At 36.9% G+C, this 15969-nt stretch overlaps 1 protein-coding gene across 3 annotated transcripts in view; it reads right to left on the bottom strand.

The window, feature by feature from the left end:
* Positions 1 to 2120: 2120 nt before the first annotated feature.
* The window catches only part of LOC121322067 (serine/threonine kinase 11 interacting protein), an 80003-nt gene continuing 66154 nt past the window's right edge, over positions 2121 to 15969 (bottom strand). For all 3 annotated transcript variants that reach the window (XM_041261556.1, XM_041261557.1, XM_041261558.1), the window contains 4 exons: positions 11895 to 11979; positions 9361 to 9446; positions 8741 to 8967; positions 2121 to 6368 (listed from right to left, as the gene is read on the bottom strand). In XM_041261556.1, the coding sequence (XP_041117490.1) occupies positions 6228 to 6368; positions 8741 to 8967; positions 9361 to 9446; positions 11895 to 11979 (539 nt within the window). In that variant the 3' untranslated portion in view covers positions 2121 to 6227. The remainder of the gene's footprint in view (positions 6369 to 8740; positions 8968 to 9360; positions 9447 to 11894; positions 11980 to 15969) is intronic.

Raw genomic sequence — 15969 nt, 5'->3', positions numbered from 1 at the left:
GCAAAGGTAGTTGCCTTTCATAACGGGTAGTTGTCTTTCATAATAGGACCAAATCATAATGTACATTACTTAAGGGAGATAACAGAATAAAGCAGGTCTTGTAATCTATGAGGGAAGACTAGATTTTCTTCTAGCTGTCTCCAGGAGACAGGAGCTTCGGCCTCAAGCCATACTGCAGCCGGGCGCTATACAAATGACCAAAAATAAAGTTTTAAATTCGGTAAAGATAATCCTCCTGCGGATTTTTCACGATGCAGAATATGGGGTTTGAGACATGTCCGCTTACCCTTCCACAAAAAATTAGAGATTACAGAGTGCAATTTAGTCCAATAACCAATAGGGGGCAGGAGTGGAAGCATCGCGCTGAAAAAGTTGATCCGTGGCAGTACATTCATTTTTGGAAATATAGGCTTGAAGCGTGCAATTTGTTATTCTGTTGTAACTCCAGAGGCAGTCTTCTCTCCTTGCTGAAAACATGAACTGTCTAACACATAGTGATCTGCAAACTGTTAATGAAAAAAAATGCTTATAACAGCAATTCAGAAGACAAGTCATGTTTTCTTGGGCAGGATTCAGTAAAAACATCAGAAATACAGTCTTACCACACAGTGAGACATGGATGAAGATTGTGAAAGCTAAGACAAATTACAAAGTGTGAGTAAAGGGCAAATGCACAGCGCTTCAGTATTCCCTATTGGTGAGTAAGACAGTGTAATGTTACTGAATAAAGTTTACCAGAATTATACAGATCTGTACTTAATACAAAGTTATATACCTGCAGGGAGTGAGTGAGTGGCTTTTAGCTTTCACAAAGACACCTCCAATAAGTCATGATAATAATCCCCTAATGACTAGGTGTTTCCATGGTAACAGACTCCATTACATATGGCTTCTGAACAGCAGGGCAGCATATGGTCTGTAACTCTGTCTACATGATGTCTGAAAGTTCCATAGAAGGTAGGTGATGAGGGAAAATATGCAGACAACAGTCAAGGAAGATGTTAACCTTTAAGGAAAACTTTAATCCCTGGAAATAAAACAACATTTAAAGATGTGGAAGAATTTGAGACTAAAAACAAATATGTTCACCAGACCAAAATAATAATAAAGTTAAAAAATTATTTTCACATTTCCGTTTTTATGCACTGTGCCAATATTTCAGGATTAAAGCATTGTCCATCAAATTAGATGATCGTTTGGCAAAACATATAACTTGAAAATTGATACATTACACATGAAACAGGCAGAGGTTTGAAAAAATCACTAAATGGCATGTACACACAACGCATAATATTTTGCATTAATTCTGTAAATGTGTACAGGCAACTACCTGCCTGCTGAGGGATTGATTTGATAAATGTACACGTATTTTTAGGGGTAATCCTGGGTTAACCAAGGACAGATGGTAGACGGTATGGGATTTCAATTCAGCAAGCATTACTATGAAACTGGTGGATATATGATAGGACTACCACCATCTACCAAGTAGTAGTACATATTATCCATTCACTTGTAAAGCAGAATTACTGGGTGGGACATTAAGTTCTTCAAGTTTTTTTTTTGTTGTTGTTTTTTAATGTTTGTATTTATCCGAAGATAAGGGACTATTATATAAAAGGGAAGATAAGGGGACTGTTATATAAAAGGTCTGAGGTAAAATGGGCAATGAAACCCCAATCCTAGTCTAAAGAACAAGGGTGGGGGTGGGGGGGTTACTATGGAAGCTGTTTCACTTTTAATGGAGCTACCATTGGGTATACTGGCAGGAATGCGCTTTGCATATATTTTTTTTTCTCTCTGTGTATCCAATCGCATGTTGGCCCACATCTGCAATTTTGTTCCTGTTTAGATCATTTTCCCTACGTTGCAAACATCTTTTAACGTGAACACCGTGTGGGTGCTACCGTAGACAGTTAATATTCTTAAAATAACAGCCGCATCCTATTAGAATTATTTTCATATATAAATTTAAATATTGCTCTCTGAAAACGATAGCGGATTTACAAGTTATAACAAGCCAAAAATAGACCACATTTCAGACTGTTCAAAGTTCATAAATTGTGTTTGTTCAACATGAGTGAATGAATCAATACTAAGAATCTCTTGTTAGAAAGGTGGTATTTAATATGCATGCAGCAAAACACGCTTGAAAATCACACAAAACAATTACACATTTAATATCACATTAAAATATTACAGTAAGAACTAAGGTTTTAAACAACAATATACCAAGGAAACATTAGTACATATTGACACTACAACAAGGGATCATACAATACCCGAATAGATATTTAAGTATTGTTACCTAGCCTGGAAAGCAATCAGGTTTCAGTGTTGTTACTAGACAAATTAGGTTAAAGATTTAATTCAATTTAGTTTTCTGTTAAAATATATAATATACACAACATTTGCAAAATATTTGTGATGACAAAGACTTTATGATCTACAACTATCTTTACACAATGTCGGTCTTAAGTATGTTTAGCATTATCAGATACATATTAAAAGGGCCTATTGTTTAATGACGGCTCTCGCATTAAAGAATTGATGCAAAATAGAAAAAAATAAATTATTTAGCAAAAATGGGCCTACATGGGATTCAATACACATGGAAAATATAAGAATGCAGCAAATCGACCAATCTATTTCTATAAAATATATCCTGTGCTAGATTCATTAAATCCCATGTCCTGAGTATACCTGCCCCAGTAGTTGCTGGGAGAGCAGTGTTTTGTTATTTGGTCATTTGTGGGGACAGGTGCAATACAGTCAGTACTGAAAAGACACAGACCTACAATATGCCGTGTTTACTGGTTGGTACAGAATAAATCAGTCAGTATTGTAAATGCAACACCATACCATTCCAACTTTTGCTGTATACACACTTTCATGCATGCCATTTTCCCCACATAAAGCAATGGAAAAAAATGAAAAATATATTTATTACATGTACAAAAGTACTTTTTTAGCTATAAAATATTGCACGCATGAAAGGGAACATCTCTTTTTCTGGTCTTGCCCATTGAACACAATGGTCTATAAAAGGTATTGAAACTTAAGAAGACATTAAATACTTGCTAGTGTGTCTGTTTAAAAGAAACCATGTAGACGTTCTTATTAGAGGACAAGATGGAGCTTTCAGTAGCTTTGGGAGGCACAACTAGCAAGCACTGTTAATGTAACACAGAGATAAACCAAAAACACAAGAAGCAGATGGCTACGTGGCTCCTAACAATGCATTTGCAAAGTCTTCTTGGAGGGCTGTGGAATTTCACACCTACCCCCAGCATGTTTTAGACACCATTGTGAATCCAGTTCTGTTTAGTCAGTGCATGACTTTCATCCCCCTGTGAGATGTCTTTACAGGAAAGGGGCCCACCCCTTTATCTTCAGAGACATAAACCTGGGTTTGTCTGTGGCTACAGCATTCAGCTTTGCACTGACATCAGAGGGATAAAAACAATAGTACCAGTGTTCTAATAGCTACTCTCTACGGCTGCAGAAAATCTGAAACCACAATACCATTCTTTGTGAAACATCAGTAATTGCTCCAGTCTTGGATACAGCAGCTTTAGGTAAATCATCCAAAAGGGCCAATCAGAATGTTATGGTCAAACTTTGAGGTCAAGTTCGTACCTCTGGACACCCGGGTTCGAAACTGAGTGTGGACATGGTGATGGTAATCTCTTATAGTCCCTGCTAGCACTGTGTCCGACTGTAGCCATTGCTATCATTCTTTTCCTTCAAGTGTTTGCAAATTATTTCCTGTCTCTTCTTCAGTGTGCTTTGAGCTGACTCATATATAGCAATGGCTCAATTACATTTCTCTGGATCTGGTTGTTCAATGTGGGCAAATTTGTGAGGGCAATTTGCCTGTGGTTTGCCTATGGGGGGGAAATATAGTCCAGAATCTGATCATTTTGGAAGCAGGACACAATTACCCATCACTGCTATGTAAGTGTCCCTATTCACAAAACTTTAAGGACTGCTGCTAAAGTGGATGTAGTCAAGTAAATAATGTCATACCTGTCATGCACTTACATTCACTTCATAGGCCTCAAATGGGCAGTTTTTTTAAAACAAAAAAAACACAGGTAAACATGAATTTAAATTTTAAAACCTATCTGGTGCTATATGTTGGCTAAATCCCATATTGACTCATTTAATCAAGTTTACAGTTCATGATTTAAATGGTGATTTTTTTGGGAAGGTTTACTAGTTTATTCCAATTTTTAAAAGCACTGTTTAACTGAAGACAATCTGTCAAAAAACAAACAGCAGCAATTACACAGAGAATAGGCAAGGTTTGGCACACCCCTACAAAATCACCAAGCACATTAACCATCAGTCTAGATGGGGACGCTAGACCTTACAGCATGCAAACAATTCATAAAATATACATACAAATAAACATTATCAGCTCTGCAAAAACATGACATCATTTCTTGTTTGCATTTAAAAATGTTACACTTTAAACCATTCTTCCATGTGGAAGTTGTAGCGTTACTGCAGTTTAAGCAAAACACACAAATGAACAAAATGTCTGCTTTTATTGAAACAATCTGCAAACTAATAATACAAAAATTACACTGTTTTACGATTGCCATTTCGTAAAATACCATACATAAATACATACATATATAAGACATTATTTATTTATTTACAGTTTCACAGTAGAACAATTCCTAAATATTGCCAAAGGCTATTATCAAAGATATTTATTCCAAAGTATAACTTGTAGCAGTTCTTGTTTTCTTTGTTGTAATTTCAAGAAGAAAAACACCAAATTAAAATTATAAAACTAGAAAATAACAACTAAGAAACGTAATTCAGGGTTTTTTGGAAGTTGTTCATTTTGTAATCGAAACTGTTGTTTCTCTTCTTTAAAAACAAAAAGAAAATTGCTTTTGATACAGACCTCTAGTTTCCCTTTCAGTTTCCAATTAAACATCTTGGCGGCCATGTTCTCTGTATTGGTGTTACATACCGAAACATTTCAATGGTTTGCTAAGCTTTACTCATATGCTTCTATTTAGGAATACTTGCAATGCAGCTTTTATCACCTTTAGCCTGCTTGCGGTAACCTCTTTTGGTCTTTTATTCCCAGGTGAGTCAACTGAAGACAGCCTAAACAGTTGTGTGTGGACCTTCTCAAAAACAGAAATTCCTCTACTTTAATAACTTCAGGAAATGTCCCTGCTCTGTTCGTATAGCTACTCCACGAGGCCCCCAAAAAATAATAAAACAAAACTCTAAGACACAATATTTTAACAAATATACTATATTACCATTACTGGCCTACAAAACTCCAATTAAGCAAATGTGAACTGGAACCTTTCCCTGAGGTGCTTTTATTAAAATGGGTAACATTCTCCAATTTTATAAAAAATGGTAACATTCATGCAAATTTTTTTAATTTTATTTTTAGCATTTTTGCCATGACCATAGTCATTAATCAGATGGGGGAAAGTCAAAGTCAAATCAATCCCAAAGACTTATATTTATGAACCTCAACCACTGTGTAACAGCTGCCTGGTCATTACCGTATTGAATTAACAGAGGACTGCTTCAGAATTACTTTAGAAAACCAAATGGAAGCTGGGGAATGAAATGATTGTTAGCAAATCCCATAGCTCATATTATCACATCCGCTTTAAAGGAACTTCAAAACACTGAATCATAAATTCAGGTCAGACACACAAATGTGTTGACCAATGTCTTCCCAAGTGAAAAAAAAAATACTATAGTATTGTACAGTAATGGCCAAAAGACTAGGTTTCTATTTATTTATTGATCAATCTTTTATTAATTTACCCATGTTTTTCTACTGGATTTGAAACGCCAATTCGAGTATCGCCTGACCACCTATATATCAGCAGAACTAAAGATCACAAGCCGGCCTTTTCTTGACAAAGCTACTAAACTCTGGATGCAAGGACCCAGCCTGGGAAATTGTTGCCAGGATGCACTGAGGAGAACTACGACCAGATGATTTTCCATTAACCCACAGGAGCACCAATGAAAAGGCAGCATTCCTTGTGGGTCCTCAGCCAAGATCGGCAACAATTCAAACTGCATTCAAACCAGAAAGCTCCTGATTGTATCTCACCCTGCCCTTCAGCATCGTGGAGCTTTTCCTGGATGAAGCACTGGAAACCCTCTACTAAAATACACCAGTGTCTCTGTCACTTCTATATGTCCTTGGGAAGTAGAAAATAGCAGTTCCCTTAGGAACCTGTTTCGTGAAGGTTGGTGTTGAGTTTGACTCCAAACATGGCTTCCCACTGAGTCCTGACCCATTCCACAAGATCCTTCAGCAGATCCTGGCTCGCTGTCTGCAGGCACCATGTTTTCTCATCCTTGGCAATCTGCAAATAAAAACACAAACACAACAGCATGTCACTGACTGCCAGCAGTGGAAGACTACCAGAAATAAGGGATTATCTACAGATTTCCAACGTAGGGAACAATACAGCTGCAAAGTGTTTTACCTAAAACCTGGTTATCTGAAATTCTGGGTCATCTACACAAGCATCAAGTAACTTTATATAGTATACAGTAATGACTAATTAACTTAAGCAAAACTGGTAACTGCTAGTAATAGCTGAAAATTGTATTAATATTTTTTACTTTACCTTTTTGTGATTGTTACTAGTTTAATATAGATATATATATCTGTTTTCCACTGTGCTGTAATAAGGCATGACCTTCTTGCTTTCTGCATTTACACCTGTTGCATTTTTCCATTTGCTTTTGAAATGTATTTATTTTCACATTGCATGACCCTTAAACTGGCATATATAATTTAAATAAAGTAGCATTTTAAATAGGACTTAAAGGGTACATCAGCAGGACATGAAAAATAAAACAAACTATACCACCTTGCTCTTCCGAATGTATACTGAGCATCAAAACAACTTATCAGCAGCAGTGTGGAGTAGTTGTGGGTTCAGTCCCAGGGGGGACACTGCTGCTGTACCCTTGAGCAAGGTACTTACCTAGATGGCTCCAGTAAAAACTCAACTGTATAAATGGGTAATTGTATGAAAAAATAATGTGTTATCTTGTAACAAGTGCAAGTCGCCCTGGATAAGGGCGTCTGCTAATAATAATAATAATAATAATAATAATAATATTTGAGCATCAAAAGAAACTTATCACTTATATTTAGAGAAAATTCACTAGATGTGATCGAAGAAATGACAACCTCTGTTTTAGCGCAGGTACAGTGACTATTTATTGTGCTGATTAACAACTGACATCACGAAGATGCTGCAAAGTGATCTGTCGATCTTGGGCTGGTGTTGTGACTCTTGGTCACCCAGTTCGTGGCCTGTCATTGACAGAATGTATCTGGTTATACCGTCTTGCCAGGTTTGAAATTTATGGCTTTGACCACCCAAGACGGCGAGCCAAAGTATGCTGCCCCAGTCCAGCCTCCAACATACCGATCGCACGAAGGCTCTTGACATACTGTTTTTTTTCTGTGATTTTCTTTATTGCTTTTATTCAAGCCCCCAATTCAACAGCTGAAATCACTCCATATCCATTGTCCAATCAACTGTCTCACTAATTAGGTGATTAAGTGCATATGCTTCAGTCATAGTCACTCAAGCATGTCACGGTCAAGGATGAATGATCGAGGGATTAAAAAGAAACCAAAAACATTTTGTCAATGTCCATCATTTATATAAGTTTTTTTTTGTTTTTGTTTTTTTTTTTTTTTTGGGGGTTTTATTTCACCAATAATATCCCACTGTGTTATAAAACTACGGTCATATAAGTTTGGTAACATATGCGCTCGAAACTGCTATATTGGAGTTTATTGTAATCGTGCTACGCTCGAAACTGCTGCATGTGCCACACTGCTAATGACCAATTTTGGACATTAGCAGTGTGGCACATGCAGCTGTTTGAGCGCACACAGATTATTATACAATGACCAAATACATTCGGAACAACAAGGTGGGATAGTTTTTTTTTTTTTTTTTTTCATGTACTGCTGATGTACCCTTTAAATCCAAATGCATGATGTGCCTTTAAAGAATAGCACATTTTAAAGAAGACCTAGTAGGTGACTAATGACTGATATGAGATGACAAAGGCTGCTGAGTATATCTTAAAAAGTATCAATCACTATGCACATGACAAATAGTGAATGCAGGCATTGATCAGGCTGTATCAGTAGTACTAAAATGATACTTAGTAATACATGCATACAAACATGTTGACAATGTCTTTACATGTTATAATTTAACCAATATGTAACCAGTTGTGCAGGATGGATTTCCACTTTGTATTAAGGGTGTGGCCTACCTTCCCAGTGACTACGCAGAAAAAAAAAAACAACACACTTTTATTGCTCCCCATTAACTCACCATTGTTGGAGGAGAATTACAACAGTACCTCAATTATCACCTAATGTTACCTTAGGTAAGGCAGTCTAAAATTTGAGATTTATCAGGACCTGTGAAACCATCAACCATCATCCTAAATGAACCGGTCCTACCTTCAACTAAGTTGTTTCTTCCTAGCATAATACCAATAAAAAAAAAAGGTTATTTGGGTTATGTGTGGTATGGATAGCATATTCAATTCTGGGGCAGGGACAGTTATTCCAGTTGCACCTGGCCATTGCTATAGCTGTCGAAAGTGGATTGCACCTCTGCATCCCAAAGTTACAAGCTTTGATGAAAAGCTTTAAAACATAAAATACACATTTACTGAATGTTTTTCCTACCTCATCATAAAGCTTGATATCGATCCTGCAGGGGGCGGACAAGAAGAGATGAACTGAACTAACACAGCTGATTGGCTGTGTCTCGTGGATATGGACTGTCCCACTAATGGATTCTGTATTCCCACTGGATGTCTGGCTGGACATGCCTTTTCTCCATTGGTGGTCTTCATTCAGCAGGTAGAGCGTGGCTTGTGTCACCAGCACTGTTACTGGGGCCAAACTGCTATCTAAAACAGTAAATAAATACATAATTAAATAAAGGGCTAAAATGCCATTTTTATATATTCATGACTAGCTCATTTTAAACCCCAAATTTGTGCGAAGACAAGTATGTATGACACTCGAGTTGGTACAGTCAACACTGTAGAACAACATGTCAATCCAGATCTACATTGGTAGTAAATGGATAATATTTAGGGTACCAATGCACTTGTTGGTCGGATTGCTATTAAATGAATTTTTTGCAAGATGGAACAATTGCACTACCCTGAGTTGGGTAAAATGGACAGCAAATATCCCACACCAGTCATTCAGTCTGCATATATTCAACTGCATCATACTTTGTGAAGGTTAGTGTAATTGCCAAATGTTACCTTCAATCCTTGTGCATTGTACTGTACCTTGAACTAAAAATGCCAGGAGATAGAAGAAATGTAGCTGGCTGTCTTCCGAGATGTCCGATTCAGTATTTTCACACAATAAAGGCCTATAAAATAAACAGATCAAAATGGTTGCAATGCATTCTGCTTGTGCACGTTTTGTATCTCATATGCAGTAATATAAACCAATGGGCAACCTTGTATAAGAACACAAGCACTAAGAAACGTTACGAACCAGAGGAGGCCATTCAACTTGGAACTTTGTCTTGATGGTTCTTAAGGATCCAATGTCGTAGAAGTGACAACATGGCTTGGTTACCGATTCAATACTGCTCACCATGTAACAAACAGACTAACAGGGCAGTAGAAAGAAAACTGGGTACTAAAAATCATAAGGTCTATTTTAGAAGTTCCAGCCAGATAGCAATCTGTTTAGTTAAAACCCAGTGACTTTTGAGGTCAGAGATTACATTCCATGGAACACTTTATGAAAACAGACCAGCAATGACACTTGAGTTTTACTTGATAAAACTTGGACTGTGTCTTTAGTGGATGGAAATGTGGTTATACCCGAGGGAAATGTGGTTATACCCAGGGTACTGAGAGTCCAGACAGGATTCTGAGAGTTCTACTGCTGTCACAGGTGTGCTTTACACAGAGTTAAAAAAAAGTACCAGCATGTGGGGACTGAAACAGAAAACTATACAAACGCAAAGGGAATTTTAACAACAAGAATATTTTAGTCACGATCACTAATATTTTACACTCATCGAGTTTCTCTAAGATATCGCTGTTAATTCAAATCCATACCAAATTGTTCTTTAATGTTAATTCAAAGGAGACTGTTGTCTCCAATTAGTTACTGCTTAAATACATTAAAATGAGGGTAGTTCAGAAGCCCAGTAAGGGGTGCAAGGCTAGTGTGATTTTAAAACCATCTGGTTACCCAGGAATCAACATTTTGCATAACACTGAACAAGACTGTCGGACACTGCATCTTTAAAAGAAAAACATTCCTAAGCCAAAGTGAGTGAATGAAAGACGATTAAAATCAATCTGGGAGACCAGATAAATGATTGGTAAAATCCAGCTGTGTTTTAAACAAAGGTTCATAGACAGGGAGAAAAACAACTGGGTTTTTCATAAAGGCAGTGGACTTGGACTTACTTTCCATATCAAAGTAGCCATGCAATTAAACACACAGCACTTCAGACAGTGAATTTTGAACTCTGAATACAATAGTTGTTGTGGAGCTGCCAGATGTAACACAAAGGGACCCTAATCAAGGTCAAGCCATTTTTTATTGCCCAGTACAATGAATTCTGAGTACAGTTCAGACCATAATTGAAATCCACAACAATTATTGATTGTGATTAAATTAACGATATCAACATTTATTTTCAAGTTTTGATGAATAATACTGTAATAATGATCGTCACAATAGGATCTACTGTCCTCTAAAGAGAAGTGGTTCTAAATATTGCCACTGGTAGTAATTACTCTGTCTTAAAGAACCTTAGAGTTACAGAAGCACTTGCAGTGTTTACAAGAAACACATATTACCTTAGCTGTATCATGTGCTGTCCAGATTGCAGCCATATTTTTCAACATAATCCCAATTGTTTTTATACTTTTATTCACAGATCATAGGTAAATAAACTGAGGAATTCGTTTTTTTCCCCCGACCTAGTCAGGAAAGTTCGTCAGGGGTAAGATCGTTTTTCTTCTAAAGAATGTTCATGCTCCCCCCTGCACCAATGCAGGAGATTTGATTGACAGGAGTGGTGTATTGTGGGAACAGAAGACCAGCATAGTTGAAGGAGAGAGTGTGATCTGGATCCACTATGGTGCTCATCAGAGAAGTTATCGCTCTTCCCACAAATGCTCACATGTGATTTATGACCCATGATAAATAAAAATATTAAAACAAAATCATGATTATGTCATAGGGTTAGAGGACAGTGAATGTCTGTATATGTGGGTAATATCGGCACGCACAGAAGGGAGTGGACCAAGGCTGAGAGCAGAGGTCTGTTTACGAGTAGAGAGTGCTGATATAATCTACACAGATGCTTGCAGTCCTCTATAGATATATATAATTGTATATATTCGGAGATATTTATATATATCGATATTTCGAGATATAATATATATTATATATATATATATATATATATATATATATATATATATATATATATATATCTTAGCTTTATTATTCTTATACAAGTTAAAATAGTGATATTTGCTTTCTAATCATTACCAACCTTTATTTAGTCCATTGTCAATTTCACTGAAAAGAGGGGAAAAGACTGATGAAGAGAGAGAAGACTGTTAAGTGGCTGAGCTACTCTGCTGATTCTTGGTTGAATACAGAAGACGGAACATGCGCGCTCTGACTGGCTGAAAAGATCCTGAGCAGTCTATACAGAAGAATATAGCGTTGCAATGCAGACCACGTGGGATACAGAAAAGGTAAAAGTAGCAGTTCTTTGAAATACCGCAGAGGGTTCTTTAAATAAAAGGGGATTGTTCAGCAGTTTGCAAATCCTTACCATAGGTGGTGCTCGGGATTGACTCTTGTGGTTGAGATGGATTTCAGTTTGCTGTCAGAACTGGGGGCAAATCCTCGGACAATACCTAGAGAGGAAGAATATTTGATGTAAATGAAAGCAGATTTAAATCTCACAAATGTATTTAAAAAAAATTAGATTGAAGTTAATCTTATCTCACCAAATGCATAGTCTTCTGTGACAAAAGACATATAGTTCCTTTAAATCGCCCCACACAGGTTACATTTTAACTTTCTGATCGCCAAGAGGTTCACGCATATTAGCTCTACACTTCATGTCCTGTAAACATACTGACTGTATTTATTTATACGCCTTCCTTGCATTAGTAGAAACATGCCATAATATGCTTATTGTGGTTTCCCTAACTCCATGTCAGAAAGCCCTGCTGTTTTCTTATCACTCCACTCACTACTGTGATGTTTAAGCAATTCTGTGAGCCACATCTGGTTAAGAAAGCAGGAACTGACCCAATCATTGTGCACAAACAATAGAACCAAACTATGTGCACATTCAAGGCCTGGGTGGCAGAAAGCATGTACTGGATTACACTGGGTTACATAAATAAAACATCATTTAGTAGGTAACTATAAAAAGATCTTACAGCGCATACACACACCTTCTGACTTTTGATTATTTTAATGTATTTTCTTTATAGTAATGCATTGTGTTTGAGTGTGTGTTTTTTTGTTTAAATGATATACTGTATTGCTGCTTCTTCCTATAAATACAAATATTATTCATAATTACCAGTTGCCCAAATGAAGCACGATCCTGAATGATATTCATCACGTCATCTATTAATATTTATTTTATGTAATAAATACATTTGGGACTTTTCCCGCACTGTGGTGTATTACAGAACCTGGAGGAAGGTGGTAAGACCTTGTAAGCCTTTTACTTATGGGGGCTCTGGGTTTGACTCCAACTCAGGTCACCAACTCAGGAATGAGTTTGTTGGTCTCAAACTAGTCCCAAGTGGGCACATCAACAGTCTACGTCAAAACCAGAATGTAATTGGGCAGAGTTCAGCATATTAATCAGTCTTGGTTGAGAGAGGCCCAGGAATGAATTGAAGATGTTTAGGTCAGGACTCGGCTGCACTCAGAAAGCTATGAAGCTGTAGTTACTGTAGTAGAAAACACAATGAGTTCCGTTATCCCTTGTAATTTTGTTTGGGAATCCAAAAACAAAATTAAAAATAAAACAAACAAACAGATTTCTTTCCATTTGAAAATGTCCGTCAGAGTTGATGACAGGGCATAACATGCAAAACCAAAATAAAAACGACAGTTTGGAAAATCTTTACCAGCTGAAATAAAAGCACAGGGTCACTTCAAATTCATCCCTTTCTGTGTTTGTTACCACCACCCTAGAGAATTTCTTGGAATTTTGTTGGTTAGCCCAACAAAGTTTGTGTGGATCCAAGGAAATTAACATTTTATTTGGAGGTCAAAGGCCGTAACATTAGGGGCTTGCCAAAAGGGCTAGACGCTCTGGCACCAGAAATGTCAATGTCTGTGTTAGAAGGTCATGACAGAACATTCCAGATATTCTATCAGTATAAGCAAGCACTAATTGTAATTGTGATAGCAGTTTTGTGTTATGAAGAATCTGGTTACTATTAAGCGTTTAAAGAAAAAAAAAAACTGCATTGAGGACCAATCTATTAAGACATATTGACATTCCCAAGACCACCGACATACTCGTAGTCTAATTTACAGGAAATGGGACATCTGCACACAATTGATGCTTCTTTGAGACAATCAATCTTTTCCAGCAGTTGGATCACATCGACCTCAAAGGAATAGGACTCACTTGCACTTGTACTGCAATGTTTAGTTAAATTAGGTGAAAATGATCACTTAGTTTCTAAAAGCCCATGCCTCACTGCAGAACGTCTAACTTTTTTTTTTTTACAAAATATTTTTGTGTAGTAACATTTATAACTGACATCTTATACTTGTGTTGGATATTAACAAGTTATTTTTTATAGTAAGGCGGATAACAGACATCTATTATTTCCAAGCTGAAAACTCACACAAAATACAGTAGGTTGAAAAAGTATTCAGGCCCCAAAACTTTTCCCACATATTGTTGTCTCAGATTCAGAATTTGAAACAGATTAAATTATGATTTTTTTCCCACTGTTCTACAAAGCCTTGAGCATCATGTCAAAACAAAAGAAATTCCAAAAGCTTTCAACAATTTACTAAAAATTAAAAATGGAAATGATCAGATTAAGAAAGTATTCATACCCTTTGTAATTGCAAGCCTAAATTTGCTCAGGTGCAATATATTACCTCAGCAAGTCACACAATTTGTTGATGGACTCCACCTGTGTAAGAAATTAGTGAATCACCTGCTTCACATTAATCTGCGAGGATAAACACCGCTCTCTCTGTATGGTCCCCCACAGTATGGTAGACTTTCAAAAGAAATCATCAAAATGACGACGAATGAGCATTCTAAGCAAGTCAGGGATGTGACTATAGAAAAGCACAAATCTGGGGAAGGGTACAAAACCATTTCAAAGGCACTGGAGCTCAGTGGAGTCCATCATACAGAAGTGGGAAAAATATGAAACTACCATCACACTGCCTAGATCAGACCGCCCTTCTAAACTTAGTTGCCGGACAAGAAGGGCACTTCTTAGGGAAGCTACTGTGAGGCCAACTGTGACTGAATGAGTTACAGAAGTCAGTGGCTGCGATGGAAGATGATGTTCATGTATCAACAAATCTCCAAAGCATTCCACAAAATGGGCCTTTATGGGAGAGTGGCAAAGAAGAAGCCCAGCCCTGGCTGAAAAAAACAAAAAAAAAAAAAAAAAAAAAAAAAAAAACATATCCTTGCCCGCAAAGAGTTCGCAAAACAGCACCTACAAGATACTGGCAGAACGTCTGATGAGACTAAAGCGGAAATTTTTGGCCTGAATGCTAATCGGTATGTATGGTGCAAATAAAACATTACACACCAGCCAGGTAAAACCATGCCCACCGTAAAGTATGGCAGTTGTATCATGTTATGGGGATGCTTTTCAGCAGCAGGGACTGGCAATATTGAAAGGATTGATGGGAGGATGAATGGTGCACAAGCACAGGGATGGAGAGTACCCCGTCACACACAGTCTGAAATGTTAAAATGTTGCATGATTTTGGTCGTCAGCATGGATCTTTTAGACAAAAATGTTGGGCAGTTTTGTTTAAGACATTCAGAAGTTTTGGGCAATTTTGTTAAGACACTCAGGCTCTATTATATCAAATGCTCTTGACACATAAACCTTTTCATAGTGCTGTTAACATAAACAATGTTGATAGGAGTCTCCTCAAGTGACGTTCTTAACAAAACAAGCATGTACTACTGAAAGTCTTTTTCAAGTTTTATCCTAATTGGATAAGTTGTCCTCTTGCTATATGCAAAACTCTAAAACGACATACAGAAAGAAAATTGGATTAAATTGTACACACCCGCTGTATGATTTCATTTTCAGTTACTGAATGTATACACTGAATGTGTGACTATTAGAAAACAGAAATGCATACCAAAGCTTTTAACTGTTCACAAAATTCTGAATATGCATTGTTCTTGGCTCTAGAAATGTCATGGGTAGTAAGTGCCCATTTTATCTCTGTCTATATCAAAGGATACTGAAATGGCTCTTTCCTGAGAGACACATATTAAGAACCCCTTTCCTACACTGGGGTGTGAATTGTTTAGCAATTCTCAATATTTTTGCTTGTTTAACTTACTTGTAGATTTTCAAAATGTCAGATGAAAGTAAAAACTGAACTTGGTGTTCTATGCAAAGTATCCACGTGTTTTTGTACACCTACAGTATGTGCAAATAACATTTACTTAAGCATCTAATTAATGTTTTCTCTTACTGGTGTGTACTGTGTACTGCATAGCAATAAATGTGAAGTACTGTTCAATTTCTAATTGCAAGGTATTTTTTTAAATTTAAAATACAGCAATACTTATGGCATACATGTTTTTCTTAAGGCCCAGAAGGCTGGTGTGCGGTGAACCATGGACTCCCCTGCCAACCTAATCTCTC

This window comes from Polyodon spathula, chromosome 10 (assembly GCF_017654505.1).
Source record: "Polyodon spathula isolate WHYD16114869_AA chromosome 10, ASM1765450v1, whole genome shotgun sequence".
Taxonomy (NCBI): domain Eukaryota; kingdom Metazoa; phylum Chordata; class Actinopteri; order Acipenseriformes; family Polyodontidae; genus Polyodon; species Polyodon spathula.
Note: the sequence above shows the minus strand (reverse complement) of the source record. Positions and strands in the feature narration are given on the sequence as shown.